This window comes from Pholcus phalangioides, unplaced genomic scaffold (genome assembly GCF_987345545.1).
Source record: "Pholcus phalangioides strain wild (caught in Gottingen) unplaced genomic scaffold, Ppha-v1.0 ptg000011l_1, whole genome shotgun sequence".
NCBI lineage: Eukaryota > Metazoa > Arthropoda > Arachnida > Araneae > Pholcidae > Pholcus > Pholcus phalangioides.
In genome coordinates this window covers 16,595,755-16,621,461 of record NW_028301604.1, presented here as the reverse complement: position 1 = coordinate 16,621,461, position 25,707 = coordinate 16,595,755, and the positions used below count along the sequence as shown (strand labels likewise).

At 33.8% G+C, this 25,707-nt stretch overlaps 1 protein-coding gene across 1 annotated transcript; it reads left to right on the top strand.

Moving 5' to 3' along the window:
* Nucleotides 1-27: 27 nt before the first annotated feature.
* LOC149080139 (uncharacterized) lies at nt 28-24,602 on the top strand. Its single transcript, XM_089238590.1, has 2 exons — nt 28-380; nt 22,518-24,602. The coding sequence occupies exon 2, from the start codon at nt 22,536-22,538 to the stop codon at nt 24,273-24,275; it is 1,740 nt and encodes a 579-aa protein (XP_089094716.1). The 5' UTR covers nt 28-380; nt 22,518-22,535; the 3' UTR covers nt 24,276-24,602.
* Nucleotides 24,603-25,707: the final 1,105 nt, after the last annotated feature.

Genomic DNA, 25,707 nt, shown 5'->3' with positions numbered 1-25,707 from the left:
AAAAATTAATTAATTATATATCTTTTACGTGTTATACAAAAACTCCGTCCCTATCAAATGCGAATATTTGTTTGGTCCGAAAAACTTTCAAAAGTTATGGTTCTATCTGTATTGTGCGAAGAAGCTTCACGAAGAAGACGAAAGAAAAGTTTGACCAAAAATGCATTTTTCCCAAAAGAGTTTCCGGAAATATGCTTTAAATATTCCGTGTTCAAAAGTATTATTGTGGAGAAACAATTGTAACTGAGGGAAGAAAAACAAAACTTTCGTATTTATTTCTGAAGCACAATCTATTAAAATAGATGAACTATTACTAACTGAAAAAACCCGTTTCAATAATTTATAACGAAAAACAAAAAGTTTCTGGATTTTTAATATAGGTGAGTATGAAGTTTTTTTACTTTTTGAATTTCCATTTCAACAACTTGAGTATGCAAATTAGTTCACACGCACACACACACAATTGGTGTTTCATAATCTAATTTCTTTAATAATGTCAATAATAATATTCAGAGTTAGATTTATATGTGTGGTTTACCAGTAAGTTGCCCAATTTATTTTTTGCCACTTTTTCTAATGTTGTCCATGCTATATCTTGACAAACAAAACATAACAATATAGCATACATATAAATGTAAATACGCCTCTAGTAATATTATAATGTCAAATTAAATTTGATTGAAAACATATTGATTTAAAATATGTTTCGAAATCGGGGAGAAATGATACTTATATTCAGTCAGATGATCATTATCCATCATGAAATATATAAGACATATTACCTAGATTTTTATAACAAAAGACAAAAATATATAACTATTATGTATAAAATCAAAATTTGTTGGTATGTTTCAATTTTATTAACACATCATATTTATCACGACTGAAAATTACTCAAGCTAACGCGACATTTTTTCACTTGAAAAGTCGAGTTCGTTAGCAGATAATAACTTTCATATGTACATAAAAATATGTTTTCGCCTCTACTCAAAAATACCATTAAGTTTATGTAAGTATGTGTGTATATTTATACCGTCAATCCCTATAGCGCATGGTAAGAGCTAGATTTGTTCGCAGAACTTTGTTGTGGGAGGGACCAAAGTTTTTTGACTTATCGATTTCGTTGTTGCCGTCTGACAAAGTTTCTGAAGTTGGATGATGCGGAACCAAGGAGCCTACCCCGACTCAGTATTCTCAGTTTGTGCTCCACTTGGGGAAAAACAATTGGATATATAGTTTTTGTTGGCGAGCGATTGCGTGCTTCGCGTTTTAAATGGATACGCATAAGAAAGCGCGAAATTTCGACTCCAGCTTCGCGTTAATGCGCGCTCAACGACGAACATACTCAGAAACCATTTCATGATTTGGATATTTCATACATAAAAAATACTGCAAGATTCGATAAAAGAAAAAAAAAAACTACAATTCTATAAATTCGATTTTGGTATAATGATTTGGAAGTTAGTTATAAACCATTTAAAAATGTTAATTATATCATCGCCAGAAATGAGTGAAGCCATTTCAATATGCTGGTCTTTTTTCAAGTATCAAAGTCTCCAAACATTAGCGTTTATGCTTTAAAATTTTTTTTAAAAAAAGCTCCATTTTTTTTTCTGGATGACTAAAGTATCGATCAAAAACGTTACTTTATCGATGAGTTATAATAGTGCTTATACATATACGAAAAATATAAAACTTTTCCGAAGTTTTTGGACAAGCTAAATACGAGCTTACACACATCTCTCCGTTTCCATCACAATTTTTACAAGACCGTAAATACCTATTACTCATTAATGAGTTTTAATTCGATCTTTTTCCCTCGAATACCAGTCCATAAGAACAGGTTATAATATTTCTAATTATATTGATATGACTTTCAAAATTAATTAACTTTTCTTGGTGAAAAAACTATCGAGATAAATTAGAAAAAAGGAAGAAAAGAAGGGTTATTAAAAAAAGTTTAAAAAAACGAGAAAACTAATTTTTTCCTGAAAATATGGACGTTTCTACTGAATTCATATGAGTTATTCAAACATTAAACTATCCTATCCGTTACTTCACAGAATCTTTATGAACACGCAACGGATCCCCACACAGGCGAGATTAAAATAAAGTAGTCATTATAAAGATATTTTCTAAAGCATCACAGCGCGAAACTTAATTTAATCAAATCTTGGGTCATTAATTGGGTAATGCATTTGGCTTAAAAATCTGTTAAATCTTAAATCTTTTCTCTTACGAGTAGGGGAAAAAGTTGGTTTCAGAAAAGGAAAGGATGAAAAAAAATTCAGATATCAATTTGGATGCCATTCAAAACCGATATTTTGGTTCGGTAATGGAAGAAAGTTCTGATACTCCTTATAATATAGTAACAAAAACGAATAATAGCACGTACATGGAAAAAAGAATGAATTTAAATTTCATAAGTTTAAATAGATTTATTCTATAGTTTATACGTCAACGAAAACTTTTCCCTTTAATTTTTTCTTTCTGATTCAAGTTGGAATTTATTGTTTATAGAAAAATTGTCCCATAAAAATCTTTTGTGAAACTATTAGTTTAATTTTCATTTTTAGATAGTTAGGCTAATTCTCCGTAAATAGTTTTCTATTTATTGAATTGCTGAACAAGAATGCTAATGAAATGTTTAATACGCGCGTTTATTGATTGATTATCATTAGATGAAAATACTTTGACGACAAGAATTGTGTGATTCTCAGGTTTAGGGTTTCTTTCTCTCTCAACGTAAACAGTTGATGTTGTTCGATTATTTCTCCTTCATGTTTGCAAAGGGTACAAGGCTTTTCATTATATGATTGAGAGGAAAGAACAAGACAAAAAGTTCTGTAACTCTATATGCAAGTATATAGCAACAAAATAAATCCAGTTCCTTGAGAATTCTGCCATCTGTTAAGAGATTGAGAGAGAGGACAAGGCGAGTGATGGTCATATAGAAAATTGGCCATCGTTTCATCTATAACATTTCATTTTTTTTTTCAGGAAAAGAATTATTATTATTATTTATTTACTTAAATAAAAAATTTCGACATCTCAATATACATCACAATTTTTTTTTTAAAAAACAACTGAAATTTTAAAAAACCTATTTTCACAGAGCAACTAACATTTAAATATACTTTCTTAACAATAAGATTTACAGGTTGGATGAGATGTCTTAGACGCGTTTTAAAAATTAACAACAAATAAACCAATTAACATAAAAAGGTGCGGTTTGCACTAAAATACTTATCATGAGCCAGAGGTTTTTTTTTTTGATAAATTAACAAAAAGTTCAAATATCACTCACGGGTGGCATTGTAAAACGAGGAACTTGACGTAGCACATAAAATTCAACACGATGATTAATGTGTTTATGACAATTTCCGTTACATAAAATATCACATTTCAACATGAGCACCTTTTCACCCGTTTAGATGTAGCCGAGCTCTCATATTGAAATGTGATAGTTTTATGTAACGCAAATTGTCATAATTAAAATGTTTTTTAATTATGACAATTATTGTCATTTTAATTATGTTTCTGTTAGTTAGTTTCTGTTGCATTTTATGTGGTTTTTTTGTTTTATAATGCCACCTGTGAGGGAAATTTTAACTTTTTAGTTTATTAAAAAAATACTCTAGGTCAAATAATTATTTTAGTTTAAACCGCACTTTTTTTAAGTCAATTGGTTGATTTATTATTAATTCTCAAAATGTGTTTTCAGGACTTCTCGTCCACACACCCTGTATTAATTTTCTAATTATTGACTTAAAAAAAAAATTTTTTACGAATTTTAACATGTGCTATTATCGATTCATGTTTATTATTATTATTAAACTGTATTACACGATAATTCAAGTATTCAGGTGGGATGTTAAAATTGGGGATAAACTCGAAATATTAGTACGAAATGAGTTCATGTAAAGTTGGTCTCGATGTACCTCAGTTTGTTCTCTTATCAGAATAAAAGATAAAAAATGGTTGATTATATAATAATATTATTTTTATATTCAATCAGTTTGCATTTATTTTAGTTTGAAATTTGTTAAAAATAAATATAATTTATTAAATTTAATTTCCTTTTATTTTTATTATACTTTATCTTAGTCATAGTTTATTCTGTAGATGTGTGTGAATAGATGAGAAGAGGATATTTCGTTTTTTTTCCGGCTTTTTGCAAAGGGATGCTAAAAATAAAAGAGCAGCAACGGAGATCATCAGTGCACCAATTCCGTTTTTTACGGAGAAAATTAATTTAATGTTCTCTGAACATATTTTCGAAACTTTTTTCAGTTTCTTTTTTGTTTAGTGTTTCGAAATCTTTTTTTATATACTTGTGCCGACAAATATTACCCTGATTGAAGAACGCAATTTTTTCAATTAATGTTTTTTTCGTGCAAATAAAGTAAATAAAAAACTGGTGGTAAAAAAATCAAGGAGACGATCATATATCATTTAATATAGAAAAAAGGTTAATAAATGCTGATTTTGCCTTTGTACTTACTTTGTTTATGATAATTCAGGTTTTTTTATTCGAACTGCTTCAAACTTAAGTCAAGTTGATTTTCCAAAATATAATTACAATTCTCTGTGAGAGCAAAACAAAGCAAAAAAAAAAAAAAAACAATAATTTGGCAGCTATATGTAATATATGTTTCTATGAATGAAATAAAAAATCAGAAAGCACACGATACTCTTTGCTTTGATGGTGTATTTTTAAAATACTTATAGACACAGTAGAATTTCAAAAATGTCTCAAAGAGAGAGAGAGTTAAAGTTATATAAACGTATGCCCAAAATATTTCCTATCTGAATACTCGTGGGGTAATTCGGCTTTTTTACATTGATAGTAGTATTGCAAAGAAAGTAGTCGTCAGTGACGAGAGTGCCGCCTAATAAAACGGCAAAGATCAATCTCCTGTATTCTCCTCTAAGACACATTATTTAAGTATTTATCCAAAAAATACCAGGTCAATATTGAAAAATCTGCAAAAAAATTTTTATTAGTCCTTTCACCACACTGAGAAAAATATGTATTGGATTCATAGAAAATCCTATATTCAGTTTCCGTATCAGTTGTTTTAAAAATAATTTATTATTTACTCAAGGCTAAGAGATCTTATTCTGTATTTTTTGTAAACTATAACGAAGTAATTTTATGATTTTGCATAATTGTAACGATTTTTATTTTTAATAAAGATCTTTGATAAAAACAGAATAATATTCTCTTTGTATACATTACTATTATTATTCTCTTTGTACTGTAATACACCACCCTGTACTACATTAGGGGAATTATCCTCTTATTATTACTACTATTACAATTATCATTAGTATTCTTTTTGTATGTGTATAATTATTATACAGGGTGTAAGTCCTGTAAGTCCTTAGGACTACAGGGGACTATCCTGTAAGACCTAATGCGGCCTTTATCTTATTGACCGCTCGTCGTAGAGCTATGTTTCTAGTTTAAAAAATGCTCAAAATGTGCTCAGAAATCACTCTAAAAGTTTTGAGAGTGAAAACGCAATGTGTTATAAAATAAAAAACCTAAATTATTATACATCTCCCTTCTTCTCTAACTTCTAATTAGAAAGTTGTTGCTCTGTCTCTCCTGAGGCCAGTACAATATTCGCTGAGATATTTGAATTAAAAAAACAGAAAAAAGTTGGGAAAGAACAGCATAAACTAACGAACAACGCTCCTTTTCCTCATTTATGCTTTTCTTTCTTAACTTTTCTGTAATTTTTTAATTCAAATATCTCGGCAAATATTGCACTTGGAAACCGAGAATTTTTTTTGTTCGTCTTAGGAAAGACAAGGCAACAACTTTCTAATTGAAAATTAGAGAACGGGATGGAACGTATAAAAATTTATATTTTTTATTTTGTGACACACCGTATTTCCACTCTCGAATTTGGTACCGTGTGATTTCTGAACACATTTTGAGCATTTTTTAAAATAGAACCGTAGCTCTACGACGAACGGTTGATGAGATAGAGGCCACACTAGGACTTGCAGCTTGTATCTTTCTACCCTGTATATTTAATATATATTTATATTATAAGATAAATTAAATATAATACGAATAAAAAATTCAATATCAAGAATATTTATTGTAGTTCAAAATAAAACTTTTTTTATTCAGTGGGAAGGAAAATAAATATTCTTAAAGTAAAATTAAAAAAAAAGCTGGTGATGTGTGGGAACATTTATCTTCAAATTATCTTGAACTGATGTTGATTATTACCAGAAATTTATAAAAATGCAAATGCCACAATAAGCAAAATGGCCCACGAGGTGACAAAAAAAGATGCCCATAAAATATGGATATCAAATATAACCAAAATAAAGCAAACCAATGTAAAAGCATATACATATCGCGAAAAATTAATAATCAAATTTATTCCTTATTCGAAATTAAAGGAAGTGTGATTGATGATATCGTCCCCTTCAGTCCATGCCTAGAAGAATATCTCCTGTCATCAAAGCCAGAGGAAGTCCCACACGGTATTAGCGGGGAGTAGCGGGATGTTCCTAATTTTTTTGGTCACTAAGTGTATATCTCAACGATTAGCTGTTTACATGCATTCACTACCGAATTCTTAGCGAATTCATGGGGTCGGTTCTATAAGAACCACCCTGTACTTTCCATATAGCAGCTAAATCTTGTTCTAATAGTAAACCATCGGAAAAAAATATCGTTTTATAATTTTTAAAAAAGAATAGTTTTTTTTTGGTATATTTAATATTACGTATATGGTAATTCTATATACAAAACATGTGAAATTTTCGGAAAAGCATCGCATCAACCCAACTCCCAAATGAACGGCATTTTCACAGAACATTTGGTAATACCACAAGAATCACGGCAGACACTGTTATAATTTTTCTAGAAGGTATAAAAGGTTTTGACCAAGCAATTAAAGCGAAGGGCTCAAAATAAGTGTACCGAACAACTTTTAACGATCAGAGTAGAGTGGCCGGTACGGTTTCCCACTTCTTTTTATAATCCTCTCAATCAAGGCCGTAACAGTTTCACAATGCTCTATCAATTTCTTTTTTGCCTTCAACTTTATGAGTAATAAAATAGGATATCCGTCGTGACTAGTACGTGTCCGATGGAAAAACATTTTCACCAAAGAGTAAACTCCGTTTATTTTCTAGTTTTTTTTCTCCATATATTCACTTAATTGATTGTCTCAACTCGCTCAATATAACTTTTCGATCGATTCTCCCGGACTGTACGCACTTTCAAAAGTTCTGTTTTTACCACGTGTTTATACTTATATAAATAGAGTATAGCTCTTTTATCAAAACTAAAAATGTAAAAGAATAGTAAAGAAAAGACAAATTAGACAAAAATATCGTTATCTAGAAATGTATTAGAATGATTACCACCCTGCCGTCGAAGGGTTTTCGATGTCCATAGCGAAGATGAAAAATCATTTTGTAGACTGTGATGACATATTATATACAAAGGGATGACCAACTCCCCAAACGTCCTCCTGCTTTGAAACAGGGCAATAACCGCGAGAGCTCTCGGCTGTACTTGTGTTGTACTTGCCGGGGGGAGCATGGGGGGAGATTGCCAGCCGATAACTTTGATTTCTCTTACCGTGTTTTCTAAGCCATTATCTCGGGAATTCGGTGAGGGGGAATCCATCAGAATTTGTTGGCAGCCGCCTGCTATTCGTGCAAACTGTCTTCTGCCACACGAAACACAGCCAAGCAATTAGTGTCGATTCTTAAGCCGTCTGATATTTGTTTTATCTACCTTTCTTTTCCACCGAGAAAACAATTAAGCGAATACAAAATTTCTAAAAGCAGATGGAATCGATCCTGAACAAAAAAAGAAATATCGCGATTTTTTGCGGTAATATTTTGTTACACTGGGGGGGGGGGGGACAAAAAAAATTATGCGAGACGATAAAAAGGATATTTTTTTCTAGAACATTAATTTATCGTTTTCCTCCTTTTGCAAAATGCGAAATCTGTACGATTTTTTTTCTTCCTCTGATTCAGTAGACAGGTAATGGAAATATAAAGCTTAATGAAATTTCTTTCATTAATGGTTAATTCAGAAGATGGCATGTTTTTCTCGGAGCAGACGAATTATATCCATTTCTCGGAAACAGACACGCCCTTGTTGGTTGCACGTCATTCTGTGACTCAAAAATGATGCATCAAATTGAATAAGAAGAGAACCTTTCACTTCGGGACATTTTTCCAAGGGTTAGGATGGCTTTTATTTCTCCCCCAATCAGTTTCACGTTTATATCTTCATCTTGAGTGTTTATAATTGATAACTTTAGCTTTAACAATTTACCTACATCATTATATGAGAAAAACTTATCTATCTTTTTATTATTATCATTATTAGCATCGAATAAGTACTATATTGTTATAATTGACTCTTCCATGAAAACCATATTTTATTCAACAAAGAGAGTATTAGTTATTCAACAAAGTAAAAAGTGTCTTTTCTCTTTATTATGCAAATTAATATTATAAACTTGCAAATAGATCAAAATTAATTTTTAGGGGGTGGGGTCTCATATCTTTTAACATGATCAAAATCCTTCAAAAACTATGCTGTAGTAGAAATATCATTAAAATTATTAGTTACCCACTGATTTATTTCAAATTTGGTACGCATTTCCTCGATTGTATGTGCTATATTATATATGTATATAAATATATATATACTCTTTTTTGTACATTTTTGAAAATTAAGAAAACAAAGGTATTGCCAACACCTTGTGTGCATGATAAAATAGCATGACATCAATGTAATTGAATAAAAATTAATTCAAACAGAAAATTGTTCAGTTCATGAATTAATTGACTCCAGCTTATTTAAAATTAAATTTTGGATTGGATTTTAAATTTAAAAAATTGAATAATATATATTTTTTTTAATCACGTGTTTATGAATCGATCTCAAATATTTATGGCTCATAAATGTTTCGTATTTGTGATACTGATTTCACATATTATTCTCAATCAGATACAGTTACCCTAATCACAATAAAATAAAAACTTAATTTATGGTATTTGATTGCATCTGATTATATTTTCTGTCAAAAAAAAGCATTTAAAACGTCGACCTCGATTATAAAAACACTTCGGTTATAGTTATAACGACAAAATTTTGCAGAGTCTGTAAAAATCTTTAATGTCGTTATACCTGCGTTCGACTATAGTTGCTGTTAAAGAAATAGAACTACTATGAGGATTTACGTGCTCTTTATTAGAGACTTTTTCATAATTTATCTGCCTATATATAACTAAATATATTTTACTTACAAGACGGATACTAAGGTTTTTAACAACTAACTGATGCGAAGATGTATTTAAAAAGAGAGAAATCTTTTGGCCTGAATTAGGTCCGACCGTCTTTGTATGGTCCCATTCAGTGCACACGAACTCCAAGGAAAGATTGAGACGCTCGTTGCCTTTGTAGTTCAGTTGTCTAGACCAGTGGTTCTCAACAGGAGGCCATATGGCCCCCTTGTGGTACTGGGATACTTCAAGGGGGCCACGGAAGAAAATGGAGAAAGGGGCCATGACAGGTGGTTTGGAGAGCTGAGAAGAAAAATTAAGGTGTGAAGAAATAACGATTTTATATTAGTGACTAACACTTACAGTGAGAGAGAGAATCCAACAAAACCACTCATAAAACCAGGGCCTTCTTTAGGGCATGGACCCACCCAGGCCTCACCACCTACATTTTGCAACAAGTTCCCTAGGATGGGGTTTTTCTCAAGTCCCCGGCTAAATTTTTCAGATATGAAATTTATTGTATGAAAAAAAAATGATGAAAACCATATTAGGCCCCGGGCTGTAGCTCTGTCAGTCCCACTCTTGTGAGGGGCCTCATGCCCATAAGTGACCCCACCTTATGATATTTTGTATAGTACAATTAATTTTGAAAATAAATAGGAAATATGTAGGCTGTTTATTTCCAGCTAAAGTATTGGACTACCATAGCATCACTTTGCCTAAGGAGGGGGGGCCCATGATATTGAGACGGTCCTGATAGATCTCGGACTAGTAGGGAGATCAATAAATTCGAGGCTGGTGGTCTCGAGGCCAATCTTATTTGCAAAATTTTCGTTCAGTATAAATTCACTGAAAAAAATCATTTCAATACGTATAAAGGGTCTTGCTTCTAGATGAGAGTTGAAAACTCTGGGTAAGACAGGGGAGCCACGAGAAAAAAATATGGTTCAAAGGGGGCCACAGGCAAAAAAAAGGTTAAGAAACACTGGTCTAGACCGCTCTCCTGACAAGAGAGAGAGGAAACAACCCCCCGTTTTTACGTAAGAGATCGTGGGTTCGATTCCCCGCAAGGGCAGTAGAATTTACTCTCTGTCCTAAATATATCTTCGCATCAGTCAACTGCTAAGAACCTTTGTATGGAGAGTGGCATCATCCTCGGATAAGACGGGATATTATTAAAAGCAATTAATATTGTGAAGAATTTATAAACATTATTCTGTACCCATACGTCTTTCAGTTATTATTTATTTCGTTCTTGACTTAATTTGTATTATATATACTTTATATATATATAAATTCGTTCTGATCCCATATTTATGACTTTTTCGAGCTATTCCACTAATTATGTTGAAATACAGCGCTCGCACAACGAAGACGCAGAATTTTCATAATATTATTTGAGAAAAAAAGTTTTCATATTTTTATAGAATTTTTTTTTAATATAAAGTGTTCTAATTTATTTTGAAAGAGCACCTTATTATTAGAACGTCTTTACTATAACAGTATAAAAAAAGACTTAGTTCATCATATATACTTCAATTTGTTTTTGATTTTTGTTTCTTGCGGCTGGGCTTAATTTTTTTTTACACCACTGGTACGTCGAAAGCTTAGGACCATTAAAATTTGCAGTGTCTAAACCAAATTTTTCACATCTTGTCAAGAGCCAACCCAAAAAAGTAAAAGAGTATCTTGATAACAGGGAACACGAGTAATTACATTGATGAATTACATGAAAGAAGCAAACAGAAACTCCCATATCATACACATTACACGAGAATTCCATAAATATTATTTATCCCGGGAAAAGAAAAGATTTCTTGCTTCAGTTAATGAGCACCTTCTAGTCTTATATTTCTGAAAAAATAATAATAATAAAGTTTATGCCCTAGGAAATGAATATAATACGCCATATTGCGTTAAAAGACGTTTAATGGACTGCGTTTCACTTACATATATGTACAAAAAAAATGAAGTACGAAATTGAAAAAAATAATAATAATTAACTTCAGTACTTTTCATGTATAAAAATGAAATAAAAAAAATTTTAAAGTCTAAAATATAAATACCATTACGGCGCTATATAAAAGTAATTATAAGATAAAAAAATAATTATAGAACTAAAAATTGTGATCTCGTAGAAAATTAACACTTTTTACTTTTGCGTTCGTCGTTTGAGGATAGAAAAAAACAAAGATGGTGTGTATATAATATGATTTTTAAGAATGTGAAGGCAAAATGCAATTCCGGCAAGATAGAAATACATATATCATGATCATGTTGCAGCATCGCGAAATCACCACAACAAAAATAATTTGAAAACTTTGAAACAATTTACTGCAGTTGTTTTATTTTTGCTTGGAAAGCACATTAATAAAATGCACACGAGATTGAGGAATGTAGTAAAAATTATCTTCCCTAAGAAATTCATCACAAGCTCCATGCAGATTTGTCGGCGAGCTTGAGAAATTTTTTTTGGAGCCGATTTCACGTATTATAGGATAGGGCACACATTACCACATCGTGCCAGAGCCTTAGCATTGGCTATATTTCTCGGTTCATTTACTCCTAGAAACCAACAATCTCCTGCAGTTCATCCGTGTACTAGTTACTGGTGTTGATTGAGCTGGGTCAGTCCTAAAGATTTTGACGTTCTTAGCGAAAAAAAAAAAGAATCAGCAATCTTCGTAAGGGGGCTATTCAAGTATTACAACAGCATCGATGGGGGGGGGAGGGGGTAAGATTTGCTGACTTTTGATGACAAGGAGAGGGGGGGGAATTTGAATGATGTTACGTCACCAACCACTCTTTATAAAAATGTGAGATATCCCTAATAACATCTTTACTGGGAATGCCAAAAACGAGAAAAACCTTTCCCTAGTTTTTGGGCACTTGAGCTGACATTCCCCTTTATTAAGTCCTCTATAGACCTCCTTCTCCAGTAGAACTCTCGGACCTCTACGGACCTGCTCCCCCCCCCCACATCTTGTCGAACTTATAGGGGGGGGGGGTAGCTAAACTGTTTTGTGTCCACTCAGAGCGTCACATAAGTTATCTTTGAGTGATTTGCTAGACTCCCGTACTTAAGCGGATGCATGTTCTTCTAACCGGGGGATGTGGTTCACCGTAGATTATCATCCATCGTCCCACCTCTGTACCGTCTATGCCCCTGTATGATGTGGACGAGAAAACAAGCCGCGATGACTTACGGGACAAGCAAAGAGAGAAACTACTACTCGTAAAAACAATTTTCTTGTATCATGGAAAGCAGTGACCGCAACTGGTTTGTGCGTAGGTGGGATATTAAAAAAGAAGCCAACGATTTTGTGTAATTTATTTACTATTTCCCTGAAATACTTGATCACTCCTGGTGTGGACTCACCTTGCACTGGGAAAAAAATTGGCAATCATTGGCTCGTCAAGATCAGACACATCCGCAATAATTCCATTAATCACATCCATACCTAAATAGAAAGGAATTACCTCAAATTACTCAAATGGTTGTTTTTAAGTGACCATCTTGCCATTATCAAGATCAACATGGTTTCTCTTAATTCCAGATTAACATGTCTAGAATTCAGAGAAACCATGATGAAGACGACGAGAGCTCAATGGTTGGTACTTCTCACCAACTAGCACAACGGCAATTACCACTTCTTTAAATAATTCTCAACTTAAACCAGTAATTAATAAACTTAAAAACAGGATAAAAATATAGTGTGTTCAGTATAATCATGTGAAAAATAATCCCTGTGAATACATAGCAAAGTTCACTACACCAGTGTTAGGGGGTGGTAGTCTCTCACTCCCTCTGTATATTCTCGAAGGGCAATCCAATCATAGGCGCACGCAGGATCCACCTTTGGAGGGGGGCACAAAAGGGTTAGGGGGCGGGTTGTAATGAATCAAATAGCACTGAAATTAACAGAAATTGATTTGCAGATAAAGGTATTTTTTCTTCCTATATTATTTTTTTAAATATCTTTTTACATCAAAAATAAATTTTTGATCGTCTGAGGGGGCGAGCCAATATGTGTTAGGAGGTAGGGGCGGCGTTGACAAAATTTTGCTCACGGGGGGTGGGGGGGGGGAAGTCAAAAATGGCTAAAAATGTACTGAGACATTTTTGAAAATACTCGAATGGCCCCTGACAGTGATTTAGAAACTATAGCCATGCCCCCTCCCCCCAAATTTATACAGCAGGGCCCCCAGATTGGGATTTTTAATTGGCCTCTGACTAGACTTTTGAGGGAGCCTTCTACAGAATGTTTACAATTGTTTGACCTCTCTTATATATCTCATTTTATATCTTTGCAATCGCTGGTTTTAGAAGTATACTTCTAATTACAAAAAATTTTCAAATAACATGCGGTTTCTTAAAATATTGTAGTTTTTTTGTGGAGTCGTATAGATAAAAAGAAATAACTTAAATAACAGCCTCCGTGTGCCAAAACCTCCAATTATTGACATGCAGATCAGGTTCCGAAAAGTCATTTTTTTGCAAAAAACTCCATATTTTTAAATGCAATATATATGGTTTATTATTTTATAAAGATATTTAAAAATTATTTTTCATTTTTTATCGTTTGGGGGGGGGGTCACAAGCCCCCTGTGCCCCTCCCTACGTATATCTCTGATGGTCACGAACCACAGACTAAAGATAATAATACGTCTGTGACACGGATTGAACTAAGATGACAAAGAACGAAATATATATTGACAAAATTATTCTATTGGTCATTTTGAATATTGTTTTCATGAGTTATCAACCGCTTTATTTATTCATGTTGAGCCGTTGAAGAATGGGTTTTGGTGACTGGAACTATATAGAGACATTTACTGAGGAACCAAGCCAGCTGTAAGTTCATGGCGGTAAGTTCGAAAGATCTTAAAATTTGAGTAATGGTGGGAAAGAAAACTAGACTGTAACGGGAGGTCGGGAGGAGGTGGCAAAACCATAAATCTCCCACGTAATCAGAATGAAACATAGAGCTAAAAATCAAACGATTGAAGTGTTACCATTCATAATAACTTAAAAGAAATCTGCAGTGATTCTGATGTATTATTAAGCAAAAATTCAAAAAAGTTTTTGTTACACCGCACCGAAAATAATGAACTTCATCTACTCTAGTAATTACACAAATAGTAATAAAAATACAGATTACAATGTCTTTATTATGATCAAAAACACAGATATTAATGCAGTACTTTGAAATAAATTATTGCACCAATTCATATTAATTATATACTAAAATACATCTAATGAAGGAAAGAGCTGTTGCTGAGGGACAAAATCATGTGATTAAAATCATATAGGCCTGCTGGACGGACTTCATAGTCCCTTGGGGCTACATAGTGTATGTATTATATGTGTGTGTGTTTTGTGTCGTGTAACATATGTTTGTATTTGTATATATTTGTATATATATATGTTAAAATTTTTTAACAAAATTTAAATGAAAAAAAAAAAGGAAATTTTATCCGATAAACTTTGGCTTATATGCGCAGTTACATCAAGGAACGCGTTACGGGAGCCTGTCGCATGTCCATCAAATTACATGCAAGCAAACAAGATGGGAAGGACGTATAAATGACGTGAGACTTCCTCCTCTTTTCTTTTTTTTTTACGTGTCTCTTGTTCTTGGGTTTAATTCATTTGAGAAAGGAGTCGCGTGCATGTGTCTGGTGTCCAGTGCACTTCTCCTCCCAAAAATCTTCATCTTCCCCCCGAGACAATTCTTTTCGTCTTGATCCTCTCCCGCTTGTAGAAGGTTGCTGTGCGGCGCAAAAAGCAGCTACGCCCCTAGTTACCATCACCGATCAACCGACCTATGATTCCTTTTTAGATCAATCTGGTACCTCGCCATAATTCCAACCTAGAATGAGAAGACAAAAAATTCTTTCACCTGTCGCACATTCTGCCGTTATTATCTTGTCTGTTTATTTGCTATATTGTTGATGTTGAAGTAAATGATTTGTCTTAAATACATATTATATGGCACTTATCGACTGAATAATAGTATTGTATCTCCACAAAAGTTTGAATTCACTCGAAAAAAATGTAATTGTGTTTCATTCATTTTTTCCAGTAGTCCAAACCTTAGAGTAGATATTAGGAGATTCCTTCAATATATTGCCTAGTCTTGGCGCAGCAAATAGATACTTGGTCAGCTGGAGCGAGCACACATTTTGACACCCTCCGTATAATGCTGAATGAGCTGTAAAAGGGTGAAATCTCCCCAGGTCCAGCACCCAGGGCACCAAATCCACCAGCTTCCACCCGATTTCGGTCCTAACTGCACCAAGATTTAAACCCGCCGGCAATCTCTTTTGGTGCCGCAGCTCTTAGATGCTACTTAACATTTTATTCTATTACTGGCAATCAATGTTTCTACTCGCGTTTACTTCAACGATGGATCTGCAATTAAATCAAGATTAGTACATGTATTTTTTCTCTCTTGAATGCAAAAAAAGTGAAAAACAATTGCCTTTCTAATAGCAGTGGCTGTTCTAGGACAGTGCGACCTGTGCAATTGCATAGGGCTCCAAATAATAGGAGGCAACGAAACAAGTTGAAAAGTTAGATGTACATTAGTAAAAAATAACCTTTTTTGATGTTTTAAAAAAATTATCGTACAAAATAATGTATAAAAACACCTTTTTCTTTAACATTTTCTTTCCATAGCAAGAAATACGAAGAATTCGGTGAAATACTTCATGGCACAGATAAAAAAAGAGAAACCTCAATTTAATGATTTTAAAACTAATTACAGTGATACAGTAATTACAGTAATTTAGATACTGAAAAACGCAAAAAGTGGAGTTACGTTCCTCAGGCAGTAAGGAACAAAATTTGTTTTATAGCACATCTATCTTTTATTTTGTTTCTAGCATTTTAATTATCTTTTCAAAAAATTTCGTAAAATCTTATATATTTTGATTTGAATACACGATAACTCCCCCCCCCCCCATGCGCATGTCGGGACGCGATTTAACCGATGACTTGATCTAGTATTAATGTTAGCTAAATTTTCCACAGTGGTTCTAATAAAAGGCGCGAAATATCAAAATGCGCGTTGTAACGATGGGCTACTGTGCTTTTCAATCAAAAAGTTAAATTGGAGGGGAAAAAGCTGAGAATTTCGTACTTTTCGTCGAAATATTGTTAATACAACTTCGTTTTTTATTTGAATTCTTCTATTGGGTTGGCTCTTTTCTCCTTACGCCGGGATTACGCTATGAAAGTTTGATTAAAGTCGTATTATAAAACTTGAAAATGTAACAAAGTTACCGATTGCATTTGTTCGAATGTAACAGATAACCTTATTGGTTGAATTTTTCAAGTTTTTTAAAAGATCTCTTATCAAACTTTTATATATAATCCTGGCCTTGTTCCCAGAAAGAAACACAAAGAAAAAGAAGTAGCATTTTTTTTTTCCTTCTATTCCCCCCAGATTTAGAAAGGAAAGAACTTTATCAAAGTTGCGATAGTTGAAGAAGTTGAATATGATGGTTTCCTGCCTTGACATTATGAATCATAAATCATGCGAGGCCGCATCTTTTATGGCTAGAAAAGAGAACAAAAAAATCGCATCTTCCTTTCTTCGAACTATATTTTAGTTCATACATCGTGAGAAAATAGGAAAAAAAGGAAAATGGCGTTTTCCTTGTTATCCTTCGTTTGTTATTTTCCGAGCTTTTTGATACTAACAACTAGAGCTCCTTTGTGTCCTAAGCTGCAACTTACATCATATAAAGCCAAATTACACAGTTTTCATAATACAGTATCATGATTTTTTTTTCAGTCTAGACAACAACTTTATAATGAAGTAAAGGTTGATTTTCTACAGTACACCGCAAAAGTTTGGACACTAGTTGAGATCACACAGTATCTGAACACTAACTAATTTCAAAATCACAAATTAATTATCACTTATAATGGTGAACATGTATTTTTTTCAAAGTAAAAAAAATTAGACTATGCACTTTATAGACAACATAATGACAAAATAAACAAAAGTGGCATACAAACAATTGATGCAAAACTTTAGACGAAGTCAAATTTTCAGCAAAATAAAAATTATCTAACATCTATTCGGATGTCTACCTTTTCCTTAATAAGTCCGTTAATGGAGGAATCGAAGAAATCAAGTCTTGTATTGCTTGTGGCTCAAAATTATCCCAATAACTATCAATGAATCTCTAAGATCTGTTACAGATGAATACTATCAATTATTTTCATAAAACTCGCAATAAAATGCCCCAAAGATGGCTTTAAATAGATAAAGATAAACCTGATAAAACGATCTGCCTACGACTACGATATGTCAACATTATCATGCTGAAACTTCCACAGGAGACTAGCTAGAGATTAACCAGATCATGCTCTAGGGGAGACATCTTCAACCCGTTGCTCGCGAGCACCATGGTGCTCCCCGAAGTACCCAGAGTGTCAATGCTTGTGTCCGATTTCGTACTCGCGAGCGATTGATCAACATTCCAATTTAACACCGTGGAGGAATTGCCTTCAAGATGTAAAATCATTGTCATTTCATGCATTCGTATGTTAAACTTGCCGTAAGGGTGCTCTTCTTTTGATGGTGGGTACAGGCAGTGCTCGAGACTGGAAAAAGGTTGAAGATCTCTGCTCTGGGGGTCTATATATGATGCTGAACATTTTGGTGACAGGCCACCAAATTTATACCTCAGGTCTACTGATACGTGCTTATTGCAGCAGAATGCAGCCGAAACAATCAGTGAACCACCACCTTGTCTATGACTACTTAAACACATATATGCACCTCGTCCACATTCCTCTGAGGAACTTCTAACAAATTGGTACATGTTGGTATGTGCATGTTCGTGTTATGAATCTAACGTAAACTTTGTTTCTGTTCTGTGTAATGTTTGTTATGTGTAGTGCTGCCACCTGTCATCAATTTTTCTAACTATGAGTGAAGTGTAATGATTGAAGATTTTACCGTTGTAGGCCTGTTGCTCTGTGTGGGTGAGACTTTTTAACAGGGAGATCAGCTCGCATTCGAAGTCGGAAACCATAGAAAACCAACTTCAGCCGATCACCACTGTGGCAACGGTGGGGTTTGAACGCAGGTCCTCATGATGCGAGTCCGTCACTATAACCATTCGACCACCACAACGGCTACCTTCTCTGACTACTACTTAACCGTACATGCACCTCGTACACATTCCTCTGTGGAATTTCTAACGAATCGGCACATGCCGGAATGTGTGTTCAGAGTGTATGTGTGGTTCTAACGTATATATGTTGTTGAGTTGCGCTTGTTTTAGTGTTCATGCTGCCATGTCTTCCATTTTCTAAAGTTAAGATGTAAATGCTTGTATTTTCATGTTATGTCTTAATCGTGTTGTAGATCTGCCTGTTCTCTGCGGAGAGACTTTTTCTGAGAAACTGGCTTGCATTCGCACTTCGAAGCTGGACAACCGGAGAGAACCAACTTCATCCGACCACCACTGTGGTGTCAACGGGGTTCGAACCTGGATCCTCAGGACGAGAGTCCAGCACGATGCCCACACGACCGCACAGCGGCCGTTGTCTATGACTACTACTACTACTTCACCAAATGCTAACTCTGGCCATATCGCTATGCAATTTACTGCCATTAATGAGATGGGTTTGAAATGAAGGCGTTGTCTTCTTGTGGTCGCCTCAAGCTCGTTAGGGAAAATATCTTAACTATATCCTCCCTCGGATTCGAACCCGGGATCGTGACAGCATCTTACCACCATGCCACTCGGGCGTAAAGGTTTATAGTTATTCTGGCCTCCAATATTTATTTTTATTTATGTTTTCAAAACTTGTTGAACGAGAGATTAAAATTAATGCTGTTGCATGGCCATAATTAGACAATGCTCTCAATATGAAGTGTGATCTCGACCATTGTTAAAATAGAGCAAATCATTAACAAATAAATTTACGACATGTAATTAAGGGTGGTAATCAATCCTTGTCTATGACTACAATTAGTCCGTGGCTCTTTGCGCAAAAATCGTGCAAATACTACACCTATCTGATCCATCTGGGTGCCACTTCTTCTCATGGCTGAAAATAACTGAATACCATTTTGGCCAATATGGCACACACTTGCGAGCCCACTGTAATCTATGCGTTTTGTGCTCAAGTTGAAACCCTGTGAGCGCAAAAGCTATTTTCTTTCATAATTTTTCGAAATACTAACGTAACTGTTTCTCGTATATGTGTACAAATTGGTGTACGCAAACGGGAGGGGGGGGGGGTTACTGGGGTCATAACCCCCGACCGATATTGGTGTTATTTTGTAGGGAAAACGTAAACCCCCCTCAGAAGAAGAAAAAAAATTGAGACATCCCTCCCCTCCGGAGAAAATCCTGCGTACGCCTATGCTTGTACGTATCCTATCCATTCACATTGACAGTCCAGACGAACTTTCAAATTTCTGCGCAGTCATCCTTTGCGTATATGCCAGTCTATGGATTTTTCTTTCATCTCTTTTGTCTGCAACGTATTGACTTCCTGATCGATTTATACCACCTCCAGGTAATACTCGGTAGATAGACATTTTAGAACGTAGTAAGAGAGCTGCAATTTCCGAAATTCTACCCTTCCGATTTCAACTTCAAGATTTTTTACTTTTTCAGAACTGCTCGCGGCATCTCAAACTGATGCTATGTAGCGTGGAGAACATAAATACTGTACACTAGTGACGCTATTGGTGTAGAATTTATATATTTCGACAATGCATCATAAGAATTTTTTATTATGTCTTAACTTTTTTGCAAACACGAATTTCAACCTTTTTGTAAAAACTTATTTTTATCACGAATTACAGCGTTGCTTTGGTATTGAAATGTTCGAATAATACTTTTAGAGAGAGAGAGAGAGAATAATTTTATAAAACCTTAATTATTCAATAAATTTCGGTTTTTCTTAAATTTATAAGAGCGAATTTGGTAAACTTCTAAACTTCTTGTCTACACTTTTGCGGTGCACTGTATAATGAAAAAAAAGAAAATTGTACAATATTTTTGATTTTCTCTTCGAAATTCCAATGCGTAAATGCTAAAAATGACAAAAATCGACACGTTTTGGGAAACTTGGTTGATATGCTTGTCAAAAAGTCTTTCATGTTTGAAGTAGAAAATTTTTTTGTATATAGATAATTAATTTTCTAAACATTAGCACACACACACACAGAATCAAAACTCAAGTAGGGTATTAACTTAAACATTAACAAAATGGCTAAAAAAATTTAGTATCACGTAGAAGTATAAAATGTTGCTAACAGTTTGATGTCAAGTGGAATGACACACGTACTCCTGATGTTCATCTTTCTTTTAAACCGAACACAATTCTGATTTTTCAGTGCTGCCATCTATATTTCAGAAGTGAAGTGGTTGAATACTTGTACTGTTTGAAGGCCTGTTGCTCTCTGTGGACTTTTTTTAATGAGGAGATTGGCTCGGATTTGCGCCTTGAAGTTGGGAACCACAGAAAACCAACTTCAGCCGACCACCACGGTGGGGCTCGAACCCGGGTCCCCACGATGCGAGTCCGCCACTATGACCACTCGACCACCACAGCGGCCCTGATATTCATCAAAACATTATAATAAAAAAAATTCATTGTCTCTCCTTATTGCCAAGAAAATTACGTGGGAATGGGAAAATATTATCACCCTCGATGGCCTGCGTATTTTTCAATATACATGACAAATATATGGTGAAATAAAACCCATTATACCAATTTCTTTCCTTTTTTTAGTAATCATCAATTTTTTGTTGTTTTTGGTAATTAGAAGATGTGCAAGTATCGTTCAGTGTCATTTTAGTGCAAAATATACGGATATTTCGTATATAAGTACAATATTGTTTTTATCTAGAAAGAGTTGATTTCTTGTTGGTGTCATTATTTGTGAACTGCTGGAACTTTATGTGTTCAATGATTTATAAAATCGCACTAAAAATTAAAGGGACTGGAAATAAAATTCAAGCCACACATTATTCAATTTCGCTAAGCAAGATTTTATCTACATAACAACAGAATCAAACCAAACTGTGTATTTTTACCCTCATTAAATCATTTTAGTTAATTAAAAAAATCCATGCTAATTTATTAAATTGATGTATTGTTTCGATTAAAAATATACGAAGAATACTAATTTACATCCGTTTTTATATTAAAAAGCATTCAATACGTTTTTATGAGGGTGAACCAGAGAGGGTTAATGGATATATCTTTTTCTTCATAAGACTATTATTCCCCCTACTGACAGAGAATTATAGTTCACTCGTTTATCAAAATTAATAAAATCATATGAGCTAAAATGCTTAGCAGCAACAAGTCACTCATGATAAAACTTCAAACAACTAAGAATGATGTTAAATTTTTCATTATTTTTTCGTACTTTCTTCAAAACGAAAGTAAACTAGTTTTTTGCGCTAATAAAAAAAGTGTACTGTGTTACATCTTTTATTAGAATAGTTCCCACTTAAAGTTATGATGTTATGATACCAATTGGAGTGGAGTGGGGGGGGGGGGAGACTCTACCATGCTGCTACAGCATGCCCTAATGTACTCAACTTAATTCAAGTAAAAGTTTGGGCGTGGTGGTTTCAAATTGAACATCCATTGGGTGTGGGTGGGTCGGTAGGAAAAAAAACGCTCTCCAAAATGATTTTAAGACATCAAGGAAGAATAACATACGAAAATTACTAAAAATTAATCATTCTGATATTATTAAGAATGAAACTGATTGATGGTTTAACTCTTGACACAGATCGTTCTTTAAAAAATACGCGCTCACATACACTGTAATCTCAATATGTAGATTCCCGAAGGACAAATTAAGAGATTTCCAAAATAGTACACTTTATGTATTATTTGATTCATGTTTTTCTCTGCCGATATAATGGTTCAATGGTGAAAAGAAATTAACTTGCGACTGGAATGTTCGGAGAAAAAAAATAGCTGACGCGTAGCGTTTTTAAAAAGATTGGAATCAATCTTGACTTGTAAACATGAGAGTAATTTCCATTTTTCCATTACAATTCTCATGAAAACTACTTTCAATAAACCGATAAGAAACTATTTTTTTAAATTTTAGTGAAGATATTGTAGAATTTTATTGCCTGTATTTCTTGTACGTATGTAAAATTGAAATATTTCGATTTCAAAATAACGTTTATCGAGACTAAAATATTTTTATTATTCTTTACAGCTCAAGAGTACTTGCAGCATGAGAAATCTAGAATTGAAAAATGCTATTTATACTGCGCTAACAATCGTTTTACTTCTCTCATGTGCTGCTTTTGGGAAATGCCCCAAGCCTTGTCTATGCGACATCGATGAAAACGGATATAAAAGGGTACGTTGTGACAAAGGTAACTTGACCGAAATTCCTACAACTCACATGGATAAAAATGCTCAGATTTTGATAATCACAGCACCGGAGAAAAATAAAAATGAACTTTCCATCGGCAGAATTTTCTTGGAATTTTATGAACTTGAAGAAGTGCGTATCACGTTTTCCAACTTACCGGCAATAGGCCATAGCTCTTTTTGGCCAGGAAGCCGATTGCGTATTCTAGATTTGAGTCACAACAACATCTGTTTCATTACTGATATGGATTTCAACGGACTTCAGAAACTGGAAATTTTAGATTTGAGTTATAACTGCATCTCTGCAGCACCTTCAGCGCCTTTTAGATTATTACCGAATCTAGCAAAACTTTATCTTTCTAAAAATAAGCTTCGGAGTTTGGTGCCACGGTTTTTCTACATGCTAGTGAAACTGGAAGAACTTGACTTGAGTGAAAATCCTCTTACGGACATCGACCCTGAAAATTTGAAAGATATAAGACCCTTGAAAAAAATTCACTTGAAAGGCTGTCACTTGACAAAACTACATTCCCTCATCTATCAACAGTTATCGAATCTGGAAGAACTGGATCTCGTGAACAATTCTTTCTCTTCTTTTTCACCAGAGGAATTTCGACATCTTCGAAAGCTCAAGTACTTACATTTGGATGGAAACAACTTGGGCTCCATCGCTGATAAGACCTTCGATGGGCATCACCTACGCTACTTAGGATTGTCTAATAATAAAATATCAGAGATACACCCCTGCGCCTTCTGCAATCTCACAATACAACAGCTAGATCTTTCACGTAATCACATACGGACCTTAGACAATAACGTATTCTATCCCATTGCCAATTCGTTAGAGAGTCTGGATCTGAGTTTTAATCCTGTAGATCCCGATGAACTTTCATCGTCTATAAACAGCATCCACAGATTGAGAAAGCTTTCCCTTTCAGGAATCGGTATCACTGAACTACCTAATGATTCATTTTTGAATAATGGGGATCTTAGAATACTCGATCTGTCCCATAATTTAATTTCTAACATTACTTTTCTCGCTATTAGTTCCATGACATCCATAGAAGAACTTGATTTGTCCCACAACAAGATGGAAGAAATTGATGCTTCATCTTTGGAACTTATTGAAAATGCAACTTCTCTATCGATATTGCGATTTCACTCAAACCCGTGGGCATGTGATCGCTGCAATGTGCTACATTTGTTAATGTGGATGAGGAAATCACCTCTTTATGGAAATATTTGCGATATCAAATACGAAAGTTATTCTTGTATGCGCTGTGCTACACCTCCACGATTAGACGGACGATATCTTCACTCGCTGAAAAAGAATGATTTGAAGCAATGCGAAAATTTATCGTTTCAACCTCGCGTTTTTGTGCCTTCATCGAACGTGGCGATAACGACTACTGTTGTGAGCCTGCTGCTTCTTGGAACGATAGGATTTGTCTGTTATATATTTTACAAGCAAAAAAGTGCTGTTTATTACACCCACGAAATGGAAAATATTAACAACACTGTTAGTATTTCTAGTCTTCCTTGTCATTACTATAACTCAAACGGCGATATCACAGTTGAGTTAAAAAGAAAAACATAGATAATAATCTCTGAACATCGAAATATCCAAACCTGATTTTACAGTGGCTTGTGCTCACTACAGATTAATTTCGACAACGAATTTATTTAACCGCTGAGAATGATTATAAATCAAATCAAATGTTATTATGGCTTCTCTTTCAAAAGCCCAAATCATATCAAGTGACAACAAAGGGAGAGGAAGGAAGCATTACCTACCTCATGCATCAATTTACTAAGTGGATTTTGATTATTAGGTTTTATATGCATTTATTGCATAAAGAAAATAATCAAGATGGTTTAGTAAACTACGAACGGACTTGTGAAAACATCAAGAAGATATGATATATTCCATGCTGTTTGTTCATAGACATTAATCGTATACTAGATTAAAGAAATTTTTTCAAAGAAAAATTTATGAAAAACTTGTTTTTTCAATAAATCTTATACTCAGGTCTTTCAAGAAAAAAAATTGTTTTCAATTGTATCTTTAAACTTGTTTTTGGGGTCGTTTGAGTTCCGTCTTCCTTTATATTTCATATAGCAACATTAAAAAAAATGACTGAACTAATCAAACACATCTCATCATGCAGTTATACAAACCTATTTCACTTTTCATTCTGATACCAGTTCAACAATTTGAGAAATTATTTACTATGTATCGTATTTAAAATTGCAAGAGTAAAATTCAAGGAATATAAAACGGCAAAAATATAAAAATATATACTGGCTCAAACAGTTTATCCATAGTGTACTTTTCCACCCCTTAGAGCAATAATTAAATAATTTTTATACCTCTAGATAAATATTCAAATTTAAGCCAAATTAGCGTCCTTTCACACATTTTTCTTACAATTTCTGAAAATCGAAAAAAAAGAGACATTTACCGTTGAAAAATATTGCGCTGTTAAGTGGTAATATGCATTCAAAATGCATTCTTTCTTACGTTTTCAGGACTGTGTAAAGATGAAAAGGTAATGTGGTAAAAAAACGACATGCCGTTACATTTTCAGAGTGATTTTAAGCATGTATTTCTAGACTAGATGATTATGCTATATGAAATCTGAGAGTGAATAAAGTTTAATTATTAATGGAACTTTATACTGATTAGACAATTTTTATTTAATAAAATACATTATATGAATGTATTTTATTTAATAAAAGTACGCATATCCCTGAGAAAAAAAATATCATATTTGTGAATATACACAGAAATTTTGGATCCAGGATGAAACTTTTCATTTGGACAGAAAAATAAATGAAGACTGTGCATAAACATGCACATTATTTTTGAAGAATAAATTTTTAAAATGAAATAAAACATACACACACAGGTGTCTCAATACCAGGGTTACAAAGTTGTAGGAGGAGTAGGGTGTACTCAGACGACTTGGAATCACATGGCGATGCAGGGTCGGAAATAACGCATGCAGTGAAAGGACACCGTGTAGGTG